The sequence below is a fragment of the Emydura macquarii genome, unplaced genomic scaffold (genome assembly GCF_026122565.2).
Source record: "Emydura macquarii macquarii isolate MOO-44397 ecotype Brisbane River unplaced genomic scaffold, CSIRO-AGI_Emac_v2 contig_2636, whole genome shotgun sequence".
Classification (NCBI taxonomy): Eukaryota; Metazoa; Chordata; order Testudines; family Chelidae; genus Emydura; species Emydura macquarii.
In genome coordinates this window covers 16,143,600-16,161,589 of record NW_027132773.1, presented here as the reverse complement: position 1 = coordinate 16,161,589, position 17,990 = coordinate 16,143,600, and the positions used below count along the sequence as shown (strand labels likewise).

Here is a 17,990-nt window from a genome sequence, read left to right as displayed (position 1 = left end):
TTGGTTCATGAAGAATTTTGTCCCACAAGGACAGTAGTAATGGAGTAGTGTTTCATGTCATCCATTGCCATTGTGCACCATCCCCTGCCTGGTATCAATGCTGTCCTACATTCCAAGTCAGATCCTTCACTTACATCAGAGGCAGACTTCCCAGGAGAGAGTAATTCAAAATATTTAATCATCACTGAAAAAATTGCCCCAGAGAAAAAACCAAAAACAAAGTGCAAGCACTGAGACACTTTAAAAGAAGAGGATCACTAGAGCTGGCTGGGGGAGACAGAAATGTAAAATTTACACAATCTCTTTTTTACTCTTAAACAATTTTTTTTTCAACCAGCTCTAATAATCCCCAAATTCTATGTCGGACAGGTGCATAAGAGTCCTATTAGAGTGAAATCTATACCAAACTATAAAACTTCAGGTAATTTTCCCTTCTGTAAAGATTCTCATTGACAGGATTCTGACTCCTGGAAAGTAAGAAATTTAAGAAATGTTCATGCAGAAAAATGACCTGATGTAGCACTGATATAGGCTCGTGCCCCAAGACTGCTGACGTTTAGGTGTTATCATCAGTGCAAAAACTGGTCTGCCTCTACTGAGATATCCTATACCTGTCGATGTAGGATGCAAGCAGTGCCTTGAAGTTGGAATAGTAGGCTTCTTAGTTTATTTGCAAAAGATTACAAGTGAACCAGCAAATCACCTCTACAACATGAATGGAGAAATCTGGAAACCTCACTGTGGAGCTGCCTTGAGTTGGAGACCTCAACAGGGGTACATAGGAGAGATTTTGGCCCGCTCTCAGCACCTGCTATCTTCATCCCTTTGGGGAAGGCTCCATGCCTTTTGAGGAACAAGAACTCAATATCTATGACTTCAAATGTCTAGGGTGGCACATGACTGCCAGTGGAGGGCCTATCTCATACTCTAGGGAGTTCTACCAATCTTGTGCTGAGGAGCTAGGACTCGCGAGTGAGAATCTTAGTGCATAGTGTCTTTAGAAGAGACACTTATTGATCACTTTTGATCACTTATACAACAGCTTGAGTTGCCTCATCATCACTCGGCTTAGAGCAACTAGTATTTCTAAACCAGTCTGGCGATGGTGATTTGAGTATATTTCCAGTCCCGGAAGTCCTGTGGCTTTCACAAGTGGAAGATGCTAAAAATTTTAAATAACATTGATGCACGCTAAGAATTTGAAGCTACCTGCACTGTTAATGATATCTGGTAACACAAGTTGATGGTCCTGAAACCAGATACTGTACCAATAAAATGCAAGGTAGTTCAGTAGAAACGTATTCTTATTTATACAGCTATTATTTCAGTGTTATAAAATTAGTAAGTTGTTAATTTAAAAAAAAATGATACATGGAATATTAGATATAACACTGCTTCATATGTCCTCTTTTTACAGCATGATTCATCGCAAAAAATGGGAGGAAAGCTTTAGAAAATGTATTCTAAATCAGAGACTGAAGTAGCAGAAGTACTGAATGTGATGTAGATACAGTGTTCTGGCATTAGAGGGCACAGTGTTACTAGTTACACAGCATGCTGTGGATATATATTCCATTGTCAGTACTAGGAAAGTTGTGATTTGTTTTTTAAAATACTGTCAGATTTTTCCAGAGACTGATGATGGGAATACAACATTTAAATATAGCTTACTTCCACTAAAATAAATTGTTGATATGATCAGTATTTGACATATAGTTTGAAAATATAACCATTCTATAGACAAGCTTTGATTAGGCTTTTATTGGACCTTAATTCAACCATACATACATTTTCCATCTATCAAGCCTCTCAGAATCTGTTCCAAAAAAAAAATTGTACGCTTGTTTTTAATGTCCACAGAGAAACATTGCTCTTAATTCTCCTTCTCATGCATCTTTCTTTTTTCTTCTTTTTTGAAAAGGGTTCCATGCAATCATTTACCCCGTCTCCAGTGGATTGTCATTCCTCGGGGCTCATATCCAACTCCCCAGTCTTGTCAGGAAGTTACAGCAGTGGAATCTCTTCACTTAGCCGATGTAGCACATCAGAAACTTCTGGCTTTGAAAGTCAAGGGAGTGAACAAACTATTCCAAACTACAGTGTTTCTGAGGAGCCAATGAGAAAAGAAAGTAAAACTCCGCCACCTTACAGTGTTTATGAACGAACTTTGAGACGGCCTGTTCCGCTACCTCACAGCCTCTCCATTCCTGTCACTTCAGATCCACCAACATTGCCACCCAAACCCCTGCTGGTGCGGCCAAACAATCTGGAAAACAGTAGCAGGAGGACTGAACAGGTTCCTCGGCCCAGGCCTCTTCCTCGGAAAGTCTCTCAGTTATAAGAAGTCACTTTTATATTTACTTGCAATGAATTCTTTACCGTTTATGAAATAAGATTTTTAAAAAATTAAAATACATTTAGTGTAGGCACTTTAATATTTTACCCAAATTTTCTTTTAAATGATTTTTTTAAATGCTTATTAATATTATGTTGCACATTAAATGAAATTAATAATTTTGATTGCCAGGTATTACAGGAAGCATGAATGAGAGAATTTTGTTAATTTCAAGGTGGTAAATATTGATACATAGCTTTTTAGTATTTTATGTTCATTTTTATATAAAATAATTTAATAAATCTAAAACCCTACAAGCTCTCATTTGCATTAGTTGTGTGCTTCTTACAAAATGTAGGCTACACTAACTGAGCTAATTACTAGAAATAAATGCACGCTTTCTATCAACAGTTGTAGGCTAGGATGTTTGTGCAAGTAGTTCTGAAGGTTGTTCACCTTCCCCCATGAGCAGGTTAATCAATTCAAATATCTGTGTGTGGAGGGAAGCCAGGAGTGGTTTAATATAAGTTACCCCACAGTAAAAAGTTGCAAGGACATGGGTTGGAGTAAGTTCTTCCAACAAAACACTTCTTTTGTATTGCTTTCTAAGAGTAACAAATATCCACTTTTCATGCAATGTAGAACACCTTTCTCGGAATTAATTTGATTGTTGATATGTCCTATAATAGTAACTTATCTCCTGTATCTGGTGCACTTCTTTCTTTTTAAAGTGTGATTTACCTTTACTCTTCCAGTTAACCCATACAAAAAAAATCCCATTTACAGTTAGTAGGAGTTTTTCTTCTGTCTTTGAAAGTTAATCTTAAAAAAAAAATCCTCTGTCAAAGAAGAACAAGCATCCAGATATTATAGAGGCACAAATGAATGTGTCCCATTAATAAGGATACAAGAATCAATACTGGCTAGTATCAAATCAGTGCAGTAAGTGAACAAATTTAAAGAATATCAATCACTGGGTATGTATCAGTAAATTTTTAGAAGATAAATTTAAATTATAAAGGGCATTAATACACAATTCTGCACAAATTAGCAAAATTCCTTACAGCTCTTCAGGTATATTCTTACTAGTGGAAGTTTTTATTGTATTTTTAATTGTTTTTGTTTGTTTAGTTTAGCTTAGTTAATATAGTTGATCAATGTCATTTTTATTGAAGGAGGAGGATGGTAGACAGTTCTAGATTGAATTTCACTAGATTGCATCTGTAGAGCTATGGAAAACTAATACCCAGTTGTGGAGGAAGCACCTTGTGTATGTATTTTTTGTAGCTCTTTTTCTTTTACTTACTGTTTTTAACACTTGGTTGACAACAGATATATGAACTGTGTTTTTAATCATGCTGTTAAAAATATTCTCCTTTTCTGGGGAAGCTCATGTTGATTTTAATTGTTTGCTTTGTTGATAGCTTATCTGGAGAAAGTGACCACTTTTTATATTCTCTCAGTGAAACCTTCAGCAGGTATATGCTGTTGATGGTAGCTATAGAGGTTTTCTATAATAAATGTTCAAGTATTTTTGTACATAACTGGTTAATTTTAATAAGGAGTGTACCATTATGTGAGAAAAGAAACAAACAGTTGTGTATGCAGTAAGATTGTTATAATTATGCCAAATACTTTATGTATGGAAAAAAGAATATTTGTACATATGTGCTTTTAACAATAATTCTGCCATATTGACTTTACAATTTTGAATGTCAGAAAAATTAATATATGTTAAAATATTTATGTTTTAGTGAAAGTATTCATAACTGAAAAAGGAACATATGAATTTTAGCTTTGTATCATGCCTATTTTGAAGTCTGAAATTCCTTGAACTAGCTCTTGCTTTTCACTATAACATTTTTGTGACTGTAACCACATTATAAAAGATGTAGAAAGGCTACATATTTATGCTGGTATAAAGAGGTAATGCCTGAGATTTAAATAAGGTGTCACAAGTAAGATGATAAAGCTGCTTTGATTTTTTCCCCCCCGTGTAGTTTTATAGATTGGTTGACTGGTGCTTGAGCACAGTATGAATCAGTGTTATTTGCTCCTGAAGCCATTTGTTTTATTTTTGGCAGTGAGCAGAATTGTTGAATTTATCATTTGCGTATATTATTGAAGTCAGCTTTGCAGAAAAACATTTCATGAGGTTTCTGTTTACCCAGATGCTCATATTGGTAGCTGCAGAATGGTAAATACAAAATAAAGTTACTTGATTAATCTTTATAGCATAATTTGTTTTCTACAGAGCAGTAGATTATAAATCAGTTTGTCATAAAATTAAACTTTCTGCCTCCTTTGCTTGAGAGATCCAGCTTTCTTTCTGATAAAAATCTCCTGGTTTGAAGTTAGTCCTTTCCCTGCTCAGAACTGTAATGGCTTTGTGAGACAACTGCCAAGACAGTAAAGACTTGGAGGGCATTCACCTGCATTTCTGATCAATGGAGGACTGTAAAATTTACTATAAGAGTTTGCCATAAATTAACCTGTTTGAACTCCCTGTTCTTATAACCAAGACATCAAGAACACTCTGAACAATAGGAGACCATAAAAAAATGACAGTGAAGTGTTGTAAAAAGGAGCTGACACATTTTCTGCTTTGCCAGTTTTGACAAATTGTTTCTGCAGATCAGCTTTTCTTCCTGGCTTCTACAAAATGTAGTCTGAAATTTGTTATGTATGCTACAACACCCAGAGCTTGAAAGGCTACTGTAAATAAAGCTCTCATTTGAATTTTATGCATTATTCATAAATGTAGTTTTATGACTTATTTAGTGACATTAAGCAGTTCAGAAAATAATGCAAGAAATGTATCAGAACGCTCCCCCATCACCTGTCACGCTTTCTGGAGTGGCTCACAACTGTGATGGCAGGTTCAGGGCAGACTGTCAGAAAACAAGGGCAGATACCCCAAACTGGTGGTATGTTTTATAATTCTATAATTAGATTTCACCAAGCCAGTAACAAATGTGAACACTTGGATCACTATACCAGTCTTACTGTGGAGTCATGGACAGTCCCCTTAGGCTCTCCAGACTATCTTGCCACCTAGACCAACTGGACTTAGTGATAATGGTCACATAAACCTAAAATCACACCACATCAGGTTGCTCCCAGTCCTGGGAGACTAGTCATATACCCCAGATTAATTGGTATTCCAGATCTTACACCAAAGGCAATGCTGGCAGCCAATTCTATAGTAAACTAATTATAGGTTTATTAGCTAAGAAAAAAGAATGAGAATTATTGAGCAGTTAAAACAGATAAAATATAACAACAGGGGGAATCAATTATAAGTCAAAAGTGATAGCAGAGATGTAGTAATCTGCCAATTTCCAAAAGTCTCTCTGGGCTACCCAGAATAACTGGGGAGCTCTGTCTTCTTTTTCAGTTATTCCACCCTGTTAGAATCCAAACAGTCCAGAGATAAAGGATCTCTATTTGAATCAGTATTTATAGCTTCTTTTCAGATATAACACTCTGACAAGTATCTTGTACCCACACAATGGCCAATTGCTTTGAAATTAGCACTCTTCTTCATTTGCATTCAATGAATTATTTAGTCACAGTGATATACATAATGTAAATATCAGTCATTACATTATAATAGGAATAGATAAGTGAAAACAATGCAAGTAACATTCCCTTAGTTTTCATGAAGTTCTAACACCTCAATACACACTTATATTAACACACCTTGATCTAGGGTTATTTAATTACCAGGCATGCAGAATGTAAATGTAATATAATAGTAAACAACAGGCTATAGATAGGCAAAAACAATACAATTAACATCTCCTTTGATATCTATTAACACACAAGTGATTTGGCCTGAATATATACTAATACATTTACCTCCTTTGATATTCACACACAAGTGAACTAGCCCAGGGCTCTGGCTTGAACCAGTCTGTCAGCGTCACACTACCAACACCCAGTTACAAACTGTTGTCAGTGGCTTCATGATTGCACTTCAATATTAACCAACATCTGTATAACATTTGGGATGGGCTTACTTCCAAATAAAGCAATCAGAGTGTAGCCGGGCTCACACAGTGGTAACTGCAATATGACCTGGCTAGTTTTTTAGCAGTGCAGTACACTGCAGTTCAGAAGCTAGCTCTCTGAATTGCCAGTAAAGGGGATGTTGTGCAGGCTAACAACACTTAGTAAGCTGACTTGTGTGAACTCCTTTAACTTAACATCATAGGGTGATATTCACCTCTGCACAGAAAGCTGCAAAAATCTTGTGGTGGCCCTCGGGTGAATTTCACTCATAAAAATGTAGCCTTAGCTTTACATTTAGTGGAGATCCTGCCCTCTAGGATATGTAAAGAGGGGACCCTGCTGCATGTAGATTTTCCCCCTACCATATAGAAATGGGGACTCATTCCCCTTACTCCCAATAGCTGGCTAAGATCTCAGTGTAATTGTAACCAGAATCGTCATTGAATGGGTGTGTTTCTAGTTGGGTCCCACAGGGCCCTTGGCCCTATGCTGTTTAACATTTTCATTAATTACCTGGAAGAAAACATAAAATTATCGCTGATGGAAGTTTGCAGATGACTCAAAAATTGGAGGAATGGTAAATAATGAAGAGATCTGGATTGCTTGGTAAGTTGGGCACAACCAAACAGTATGTTTTAATAGTCTAAATGTAAATGTATACATCTAAGAACAAAGATTGTAGACCATACTCACAATGGGGTCTCTATCCTGGAAAAGGATTTGGGGGATGTGGTGGATAATCAGCTGAACATGACCTCCCAGTGTAACCCTGTGGCCAGAAGGACTAATGCAATCCTTGGGTGCATAAGCAAGGGAATGTTGAGTAGGAGAGAGGTTATTTTACCTCTGTCTTTGGTACTGATGCAACTGCTGCTGGAATATTGTGTCCAGTTCCGGCATCCACAATTCAAGAAGGATATTGATAAACTGAAGGAGGTGCAGAGAAGCACCATAAGAATGATTACAGGATTAGAAAACACGCCTTACATCATGGAGTACAATCTATTTAGTTTAGCAAAAAGAATATTAAGGGATGGTTTGATTATAGTCTAGATCTAGATGGGGACAAATATTTGATAATAGGCTCTTTGATCTAGCAAAGAAAGGGGTAACATGATCCTTTGGCTGGTAGTTGAAATCAGACAAATTTGGACTGGAAATAAGGTGTAAATTGTTGAGTGACTGTAAATAACTATTGAAACAACTTACCAAAGGTTGTGGTGGATGCTCCATTTCTGATGATTTTTAAATCAAAATTGGATGTTTTTCTAAAAGAGCTACTCTAGGAATTATTCTGGGGAGCTCTCTCTGGCTTATGTTAGGAGGGCAGCCTAGATGAGCACAATGGTTCCTTCTGGCCTTGGAATCTATGAAACAAAGGAGCTCTGCATGGATGGCTGTGGCTACACACAAATTCTTGTGGATCCAGACAGTCCTGGCAGCGTTGGGTGTTTGGGCCCTCCACTGTAGAAAAGTCATGAGGCCTGAGCCCAATATGAGAATGGAACTCTGCAAATGGATCTGCAAAGCCATTCCCCCTCAGCACTATCCCTTACACAGGAGCATGCACAAGAGGAGGCAAGTAGTGGCACAGCCTCACCCCCCCAGTAATCGTCAGGAGCACAGAACTCCAGTCCCAGAGCCACAGTTGGGTGGAGGGGAGAGCGCCCTCCTCCCAGCACTGGGCTGTGGTGGCTGGGGGTAGAGAAAGCGAGCTCCTGCCACAGCGGGGAAGTGGGAGCGAGTGAGCTCCTGCTGGGGCCAGAGCAGGGGGAAGGAAAAGTGCGCTCCTGCCAGTGCAGGGGAAGTGAGGGAAAAGCAAGTTCCTCCCAGGGCTGGGGGAGGCGCACGAGCTCCTCCCAATCAAAGTTAAATTTCTGTGCGTGCCCCTACCCCCTCAAGATATACTATCAGAGGGGCTGATCCAGGCCACCATAATAATCTACAGCCATAGTTTGGGTTCATTTGTCCGTAGAAGGGCTCTGTGATTTTAATCCAGTTGTTTACTGATATTTAGTTCAGCAAACTCCATTGATTGGTTGCTCTTGTAAACATTATCACAAAACCTTGACATTAGATGGGCCAAAGATTTGAGAGAGGTCTGGAAATCACGTGCTGATGGGTTAGACCTCAACATATGTATGATCAACAGCCGCACGGAGTGACTGTTCCTTGGCAGTGATACTAGTGGTGAAGAAAACAGGAAAAAGTCTCATCTGTGGATTATTTTAACATGGAACTCTGTATCTGACAGCATAGGCTGCCCCCGCTGCAGGCTGCAGTGTATCCAGCGTGCATGGTGCAAGCCTCCATAGTCGGGCGGGGCAAACTTTCTGTGCCTAATGTAGAAACCACAATGACCAAAGGACTTTGATAGTTCAGTTCTAATTGGATGCTGTTGGTTTTCCTTTCAGAAGAGAGATGGTGTGGAAGAGAGAGAGAGAGGGAGATCTGGAGATGAAGAGAGGCATAAATGGGGTGTGGATAAACTCACTGAAGAGCTGGGGTGTAGGCACAACTTTGGGACTGGACAGTCTCACCCGAGCTGGCTGTTCTTCAGGTGGGAAAAAGGGCATAAAAGGGAGGCTCTTCAGCACAGCAGTGTCAGGTGGAGAGACAAACCTGCACTCGCTGCCATGGAGGGACTATGCCAGGAGGGTAGCCTCAGGGGCAGGACAGCTGCATGAAGCAGGGACTCCCCAGCCAGCAGAGGCCCATTGGCCAGGTGAAAAGGGACAACCACAGGCCACGATGCATCCCAATGAGGGCCAGAATGTAGGAAGAGACACAGGGGAAGGTGTTAGCTGGACCACAGGAAGCGGATGGCTTCCTTATAGGTGCCCAAGAGGGCCCTGGATTATAACTTGGTGGAGTGGGAGGGCCCAGGTTCCCCTACGACTAGGCAAGGTTGCCACCACAGACTAAATGCTAGGTGGGAGCTCACCCCTCACAAGTAGATAATGAAGTAAAGTGTTTTTTCAGTCAACACGGACACAGCGGATGAAGCTGTGGAAAGAACTTGGGGGGGGGGACAAGAATAATTCTAACGAAAAAACTGAACCCAGTATAGTAAAAATAGCTACACTATAGTAGAGTAGGGCATCCATCTTTACCAGCTTATATGTTTCTGGAAGGGGGTGAAGCTGTGCCCCAAATTCATAGTTTTAGTTTAATGTTTTTCTTGCCATTGAATTGTCCAGGGGGGAAAGTGGGGAAGGAGGGGTGACTGTCATAAATTACGGGAGAAAACGGGTTCACAAACCCCATGCTAGTTTTATGAAGCCCTCCAGAATATTAAGATGTTTGCCTGTAGCTGTCACAGAGTTATTCATTCCACTAATGATCTTTTCTCATATTCACACACACACACACACACACACACACACACACACACTCTCGCTCTCTCTCTCTCTCGCTCAGGGGTTTTTAGAGAACAATTCGGCATCCAAATAGAATAGCAGGAAATGGCTGCTGTGATACAGCTCATAAACTGTTGAAATGTCTATGGTAGATTTAAATACATGTTTTACATCATTGAGTTACTATTACTACTGGATCCACTGGTGTATTTTAATTTGCGCCATTTGTTTGTAAATGGTATAGCAGGGAGACAAATTATACCCCTGCATAGCTCTGAAATGTTAGTAGCACTGTTATTTCGTCTCATTTTCCATGGCTTCCCTAGAAGTGCCTCCTCTAGGAAAGGCTCTCAGTTCGCAGTATGCCACATCTAAATCGTACAGTGTGTTTCTGATGAGCACTCCTGGGGGGCTGGCTCCAGTACTTAATTTGTAATAAAAGAGGTGCCAGGACTCAAGCAATTTTTGCTTTCATATCTGACGTGGCAAGCCCAGAGGTGCTGGGGCTATGAACTGCCAAGCCTAGCGGTACCGGGGCACAGCCTTAGCACAAATTAAGCACTGAATGCTCCATGTGCCGTGTGCATTCTCCTAGGATGATGGTTACAAGAGTCTTTTAAAAACACCAGCCAGGGGAGGCGAGGGGTGTTTACCTGTAGATGCACACATTTAAGAGTGTGTGGGTGGGTGGGTGTGGATGTGTGTGGAGGCAGCGACTGCTCAAGGGACAGGGATTCTAAAACACTTCATTCTAAAACACTTCAGGTCAGTAACCTAGTCAAACAGGACAACACGGTCAAGGCACTGCACTACAGTGCTTCAACAGAGCTTGAAGCTCAGTGCAAAGTGTTCCCTGAAAGTGGAAATATTTGCTCTTGCAGCCTGTTATCATATTCCCTTTTCCTCAGGCAAAAATCCCCAGGGGTGGTGTGGGGATGAAACAATTTTTAGAGGGAACGCAAAGGAGCCAACCTCAGAGCGAACCTTCGCTCACCTGGTCATCTGGCCAGTACATCATTCAAGAGCAGTAGTGCTTGGCAGGAGTGCCGTGAAGGGGTTTCATAGAACAAACTACCTGGCGAGCCTTGAATCACATTTACTCTTCTAATCCGGCGAAGCTTTGCTGTCTGCTGTGAGAGGAAGATTCACTGCATGAGCACAATCTTCATTCCAGTGGGGAACTGAAGCAGACGGCGAGCTATGGGCTGACCAACATGCTCCTGGTCATGACACCCAGCTTTCTGAGACACCCAATTGACTTGCATTCATCCTGTGACTGCAGTAAGGCAAAGGAGTCTGATCCAAATCCCATTAAAGTAAGTGGAAAGATTCCTGTTGACGACAATGGGAGCTGGATTGAATCCCAGGGGATTTGGGAGGAAGCAGCTGCTAGATAATGACCAGGACTCCCAACTGAAGAAAAGAAGGCACAGCCTAATACTGACCACATTTTGTTACTAACATTTTTTTTTAAATCAACGAGCCAATAAGGTTTTTTTTGTATTACAAGGAGATGCACCAAATACTTAATGTGCTATGCCATTCTTACACTATTTTCCTCTTCCACAATAGACTATGTCAGACAGAAGCCTTTTCATATTGCCAAAGAAAGCTTTCCCCACACATTTGCGGTCCTTCCCTTCCCTCCCCCCAGTTCTGAACCGCAGAACTGAAGTAGGTCCTGTCAGTAATCCTAAAGCTTTAGTTTCAAATGGATTCCAGTCAGAATTAGAGCAGTTAAACCTGAGCTGCATGATGATAAACCAGCAAAATCAAAGCAGAGAAAAACAGGGCTTCACACACACACACAGTCAGTTCCGGTGTGGGAAGCTTTTTGCCATCTCTCTGCGTCTGGCTGACTCCAGCGTTTGATATTATAACAGTGGGGAGTGAATGTGTTCTCCAATAGTTTCAGAACTTTCAAAAGAGTTGGGAAATTATGAACACTTTGTTAATTTTTGCCTTCTCAGCAAATAATATCAAAGAATAGTTTTTGGAAAGGGACATTGTTTTCCTGATTTAATTTCTTACGTTATTCCTATATCCAGGGGTGTGCAATGTCAGACATTTCCAATTTAGTTAACATTCATGTGATAGACTTTTCTCCCACTCCTGCAGGAGAAAGAGAGAGGATTTCCTCCGCCCTCCAAGCAGGCTTAGATATTTGGTTAGCTTTTCTCCCCACAGATGCAGGGGAAAGGGATGGTCTCAGTTCTTCTTACAGAAGGTCAGGGATTGATAGGTTCTTCTTTCCTTCAACCCCCACTTAGGAGGTGGAAAGAGGATCTCCTGCAACCAGCGATGCATATGATCCTAGCCTGGGGTTGCTGCAGAGCACAGTTCCAAAACAGTTGTTTTGCCAGCCCTAATTCTTGGACCTTGAAAGGTTCCCGTTCAGTTATACATTCTGAACCCACAAACTGGATTTGAATTTAGGCAAAATGTGTTTATCCACCCCTAGTAATAAGTAGCTGGTGCTCTAGTGCAAGGCAGGGAAAAGTGTTTGCAAATGAGACCTAGTAGTCGCTCCAGGTCGGTGGCGTCGAGCCAACCTGCACCAACGTGGGAAGTTGAGTGTCCCACTCGGCACCAACGTCAATCCCCGGCACCGGCAGCAGCGCAAGCCAGGAAGCAGCACCGGTCGAGGTTTGCTATGGAGCCGCAAGGCAAGTGGCACTGGAAATCTTCGGTATTGAGACAGCGCTCCGGTACTCCAAGCTCTTCGGCGCATGACCCTGCTCGTCAGCACCACTCGCGGCAATGAAGGCAGTCCTCATCGCCATCCAGGTCGGACTTGTTGAGGTGGCATTCCCCGGCGCAGAAGGGTGTCTGTGACCGGGGTTGGACACCGTACCGCAGGTCCAGGACCTCTGACTCCGATGATGCTTTGGGGTGTCCCAGGGGGACAGTCGTCGGGCCAGTCAACACCCTCATAAAGTGCCTGAGCCTGTGTCGCAGTTAGCCCCATGCTGGCCCCAGGGATAGTGGCCACACCAATGGCCTTGTTGGGCCCCCTGGGGTCTCCAAGTGGGACCTGGGCCCCAATCCATTAAATCATCTGGAGTGCAGTCTGTGCCTCCTGTACAGGAGAAAGCCCATCGGCATGACTCCTCGGACGAGGAGTTGGACCCCCAAGAGGGAATCTTGCAGGCTGCACCACTGCAATCCTCCTCGCCTGACGAGGACCACTCTGTGCCACTGGAAGATTTCAGGGCGCACCAGGAGCTGCTCAAGAGGGTTGCCTCCAACTTGTAGCTGGAGGTGGAAGAGCTAAAGGAGGCCGCAGATTGCATCTTTAATGTGCTGGCGGCGGCTGCCCCAGCTCGAGTGGCCCTCCCTGTCCACGGAGGGGTCCTTAAGATTGTACAGGCCCTGTGGCAAACCCCTTCTTCGGTTGCCCCGACGTCAAAGGCAGCCGAGAAGAAATATTATGTCCCGGCCAAGGGGTTTGACTATTTGTTCACACACCCGGCCATGGGAACCCTGGTAGTAGACGCTGCAAACCAGTGGGATAGACCTGGTCAGCCAGGGTCGGCTCCCAAGAACAAGGACAATAAGAAACTGGACTTGTTTGGGAGAAAGATTTACTCAATGGCAAGCCTTCAGTTTAGGATTGCCAACCAGCAGGCTCTCCTGGGCAGGTATAATTTTAACCTGTTTACTCCCTCAGATGGTTTGCTGAGGCCCTGCCCCAGGACCAGACTGCAGACTTCAACACTATCATGAAGGAAGGAACCGCGGTAGCTAGACCAGCGCTCCAGACATCCTGGAACTGCTGGGACTGCTGCTGACTTGGCGAGCAGGGCTATAGCCTCCGCCGTTTGTATGCGAAGGTGCTCGTGGCTGCAGTCCTTGGGGCGGCCCCAGGAGGTGCAACAGTCCATTCAGGACCTCCCCTTTGATGGGTCTGCCTTATTCTCAGACCAGACTGATGCACGGTCTGAAGGACTCCAGGCCCACGTTTCGCTCCCTGGGCCTTTATGCGCCCCAGTTTTCTAGGCGTCAATCAAGCCCCCAGGCTCAGCAGCAGCTAAGGCCTCAGCCCAGACCGTTCCATTCCTATAGGCAACAGGACAGAAATATGGGGTTTAGAAGGAGGAATCAGCCCCCTGGCTCTTCCTCGGCTCCCCAGCAAGGATCCCCTAGGAGGTCAGGCAACCACAGGAGGCAGTTTTGATGGTGCGCCCGAGGGTGGCGCCCTGACTGCTCTTCTGGATCTGCCACGCCCCTTCCTGTACAGGTTAAGCCCCTTCTATCCCAAATGGGCCAAAAATCACTTCGGACTATTCAGTCCTTGGGATAGTTTGGGGGGGGATATGCCCTGAAGTTTTCTTCTACAGCCCCCCAACAAACCCCCCTCCATCCCTCTTCAAGGACCCCTGTCACGAACAACTCCTTTTATAGGAGGTGGACACCCTCCTCAACCTGGGAGCACTGGAAACGGTCCCTCAAGGCAGAAGGGGGAAGGGTTCTATTCGAGGTACTTCCTCATCTCCAAGGCAAAGGGGGGGGTCTGAGACCTATATTAGATCTGTGTTGTCTAAACAAATATGTCAAAAGACTCAAATTTTGCATTTTACATCTCCTGGATCCAGGAGACTGGTTTAACCACCCTCAATCTCAAGGACACATACTTTCATATATTTATCCTCCCCAGCCACAGGCGCTTTCTTTGTGGCTGGCTCCCATTAACAGTTTGCAGCCCTGCCATTTGGCCTATCTTTGGCCCCAACGGTATTTACCAAAGTACATGGCGGTAGTGGTGGCCCACCTAAGACGAAAGGGTGTGCAGATTTTTCCTTATCTGGACAATTGGTTGATCAGGGACAGGTCCAGGTCCCAAGTGCAGGACAGTGTGATCCTCACTTGCTCCATGTGCCACAGGCTGGGACTACTCATAAACAAAAAGAAGTCCACATAAACCCCAGTGCAGCAAACAGAGTTCTTTGGGGCTACCCTGAATGCTTCCCAGGCCAGAGCCTTCATGCCTCAGCCATGTTTCAAGGAGATGGTCTCTATCATCTCCTAGCTGCACCAATGCCCCACGACAACAGTCAGGCACTGCCTGCAGCTGTTAGGCCACATGGCAGCCTGCACATACGTAGTGAGGCTCGCTCATCTAGGACTCAGACTGCTTCAGGCTTGGTTAGCCTCCGTATATATTCCGAGCAGATAGCCACTAGACCGGGAGGTCACAGTGCCCCTGCCAGTCCTAGCCTCCCTAGACTGGTGGCAGACCCCCCCTCCCCCCGACAGTGCTGAACAGCGTCCCATTCGAGGAACTAGTCCTGGCGGTCACCCTAATCTCCGACGCTTCGGACGTAGGTTGGGGGCTCTCATCAGTGCCAACCTAGGCACTCGGGGGTCTGGTTGAGGAAGGAGAGGCACCTGCACATCAATGTGAAGAAGCTGAGGGCCATCCGCCTAGCGTGCAAGGTGTTCCTCCAGTTCCTGGCAGGCAGGGTGGTGCAGGTGCCAACGGACAAATCGCAGGCGTGTTCTACATAAATAGGCAGCGGGGATCGTGCTCCTCAGCCCTGTGCAGGGAAGCTATCCACCTGTGGGACCTTGCCGTGAGGCACGATTTCCACTTGACTGCCTCTCACCTTCCGGGTCTGAAGAATGACGAGGCAGATCACCTCAGCAGGTCGTTTCTACCCCGCCATGAGTGGTTGCTACACCAAGAGGTGGCATGTATGATCTTCTGGAAGTGGAGTGTTCCTGAGGTGGACTTGTTCACATCAGCCTGGAACAGGAAGTGTCTCGCTTCTGCTCTCTCCAGGGTCGCGAGATCAGATTGATTTCCGACGTGTTCCTCATGGACAGGACAGGGGACCTAATGTACGCATTCCTGCCCATTCCGCTCCAGCTCAAAGTCCTGCTGAAGATAAAGAGGGACAGAGCGGACGTTATACTGATCGCTCCAGCCTGGCCGAGGCAGCACTGGTTCAGCATGCTGCTGGACCTTTCTATCGCCCCACCCCTGGAACTCCTGAGGCAGCATCATCTCCTGTCCTAGGATCATGGTCGCCTGTTGCACCCAGACCTGGACTCCCTGCACCTCACGGCCTGGAGGCTCTGTGGCTGATGGAGGGAGAGAAAGCCTGCTTGGTGCAGGTCCAGATCACATTAGAAGCTGGTAAAAATATGGCGTAAAAGTCTGAAGCATAATTGCTCTTTATTATGCTCCTTTTACTTAGGAAATTACCGCTCCTTTGCTTTGAAAAAATGCATTTGGAGGCCTGCATATATTTGGGTATGTGAATTGGTAGCTCCTTGCATTTTGATTTGTTTTGATTTGGTTTGGTTATTTTTAAAGAAATCATCAGCCATTCTTGCCAGGTGAGTCTTGAGGAATCATTCCGGATGAGATCCTGAGGCAGCTAGAAAGACATCTCTATAGAAAACCTTTGGGCTGTTTTGCTCATTAGTGACATTTTTATTCCACACAGAACTAGATACAAGTATCTGACAGACCGGGGTACTCTGAGCAGGCAAATATGCTTTCTGCAACAACAGAAATGACAGCAGATGGCAGGTTCAGCTTGTTAGCTATGTTTATCTAATTAAAGACTTTACACATAGTGTCAGGTATAAATCAGCTGTCAGAAATTTCTCTTGGTCATAATTGATCATCATTAATAAATCTGTTCCAAACCCGTCCGCCAAAATCTCAGCTATGATCATGTAATCTCAACTAATGCGTAAATTAACTAGAATAGCTGTATGTGACTGGATTCTACTTTAGCTAACTAGAATAGAAATGATTCCTGCCTGCAGGGAGACATGCAGAACTATCCTGTAACGTGAGAGTGGTTTACTGGACTGGGCTGTCAGGACTAATCTTTTGGCTGTGGTTACAATTTCACTCTTTGACAGTGTTCCTGTGATTCTGCCTGTATTGTGGATATAATACTTTACACAAAGGAGTCTGGACCACCTCTTTGTCTAGTGCCAGGGGAATCTGTGGCATCTTCAGATGACATATTGATTTTGCATAAAGCAGTAAATATTAAGATTGGATTAGCCCAGACTTTTGCCCTGTGGTAAATAACCCTGATTCCTACTTTGTTCTCCCAGGGAAAAAGAGGATTGCTAGGAGTTTTCTTCTAAAAATAAAAGGGAGACTTGGCTGCTTGTTAAAAACAAGAAGTCATCCTTGCATTATCTGTGGACTTGTTTGGGTTATATGCCCATATGGAAAACTGGTTGCTAGCAAATCAGATAACTTACTCCAAATCATCCTCTCTTTGTTCTCCTGTCTTTCCATTTTCTGGTGTGAGGAAGCTGAGGGGTACACTGAACTGTGGATGCGTATAAACAAGGGCCAGTATCTAAGACTTCAGGAGAAATCATCACCAATCATACCAAGCTGTCAAAGGCCGGAGTAAAAAAACCTGAAAGTGTGTTTACTTCACAGAGGATTGGTTATCCGGCTGCAGTGAAATCAACAGCACCCTGCAAAGGCTATTAACTCAGTTGTTCTTTTCCCTCAGGGGAAGCCAATTAGATGTGACATGCCTCCACTTTTGCACATACCCTGTGCCACCCCTGTTTCTCTTTACATGTGATGAAATGACAATGTTGTCCTTCTCAGGCTGTATGTATGAGGGCCTGAAGCAAATTGAAGTAGAGCTAGATGCTGCCAGAAGTGTGATGACTGGTCATTGATGTAACTCAGGGTATTCTGCTTAATACCCTGCTTAATAATTAGAGAGAGCAAGATTTCACCAACCCCAAACATGCAACAAGAGCACTGTGACCTCCTCACTCCTCCTGGTCATGAACCGGCCCATCTGGCTTTTGCCCTTGAAAAGGCACAGGGTAGGCTGGCTCATTCTGTGTGCCATGCCTAGAAAGTAAAATATTGGCAAGAACACACAGCAGGCATGGGAAGAACGAAGAACTGAGGTGTGCTGGTGTCTCAACCCTGGAGGCAATGTGATCTGCCTGCCCTACTACACCAATAGCTGAGTATGTGCCTAATGAACATAAGTCACAGTTCTTGCTCAGCATGGCCAGAACAGTACAATGCAAGTCACTTAAGCAGAGAGGCAGAACAAAACCCCTAGGGAACCACAAGCATGCTTTCCAAGTGGAACTCGTGACGCGGCACTGAGTCCATGCCACACGGAAGTACTTAAGCGAATAACAAGTAAAGATTAGAACTCAGATATTTACTCCACATCAGACAGTCTGGCCCTGGGTGATAACTGGCAAAGTTATTGACATAATGACATGGGTTCTTATATAGTAATAACCTCACCACTTGAACAGAAAAC

At 43.8% G+C, this 17,990-nt stretch overlaps 1 protein-coding gene across 1 annotated transcript in view; it reads left to right on the top strand.

The window, feature by feature from the left end:
• DOCK4 (dedicator of cytokinesis 4) overlaps positions 1-5,086 on the top strand; it is a 373,592-nt gene extending 368,506 nt beyond the window's left edge. The window contains exon 53 of the mRNA XM_067564219.1: positions 1,922-5,086. Coding sequence (XP_067420320.1) covers positions 1,922-2,341 — 420 coding nt within the window. The 3' untranslated portion in view covers positions 2,342-5,086. The remainder of the gene's footprint in view (positions 1-1,921) is intronic.
• The last annotated feature ends 12,904 nt before the right edge of the window (positions 5,087-17,990 follow it).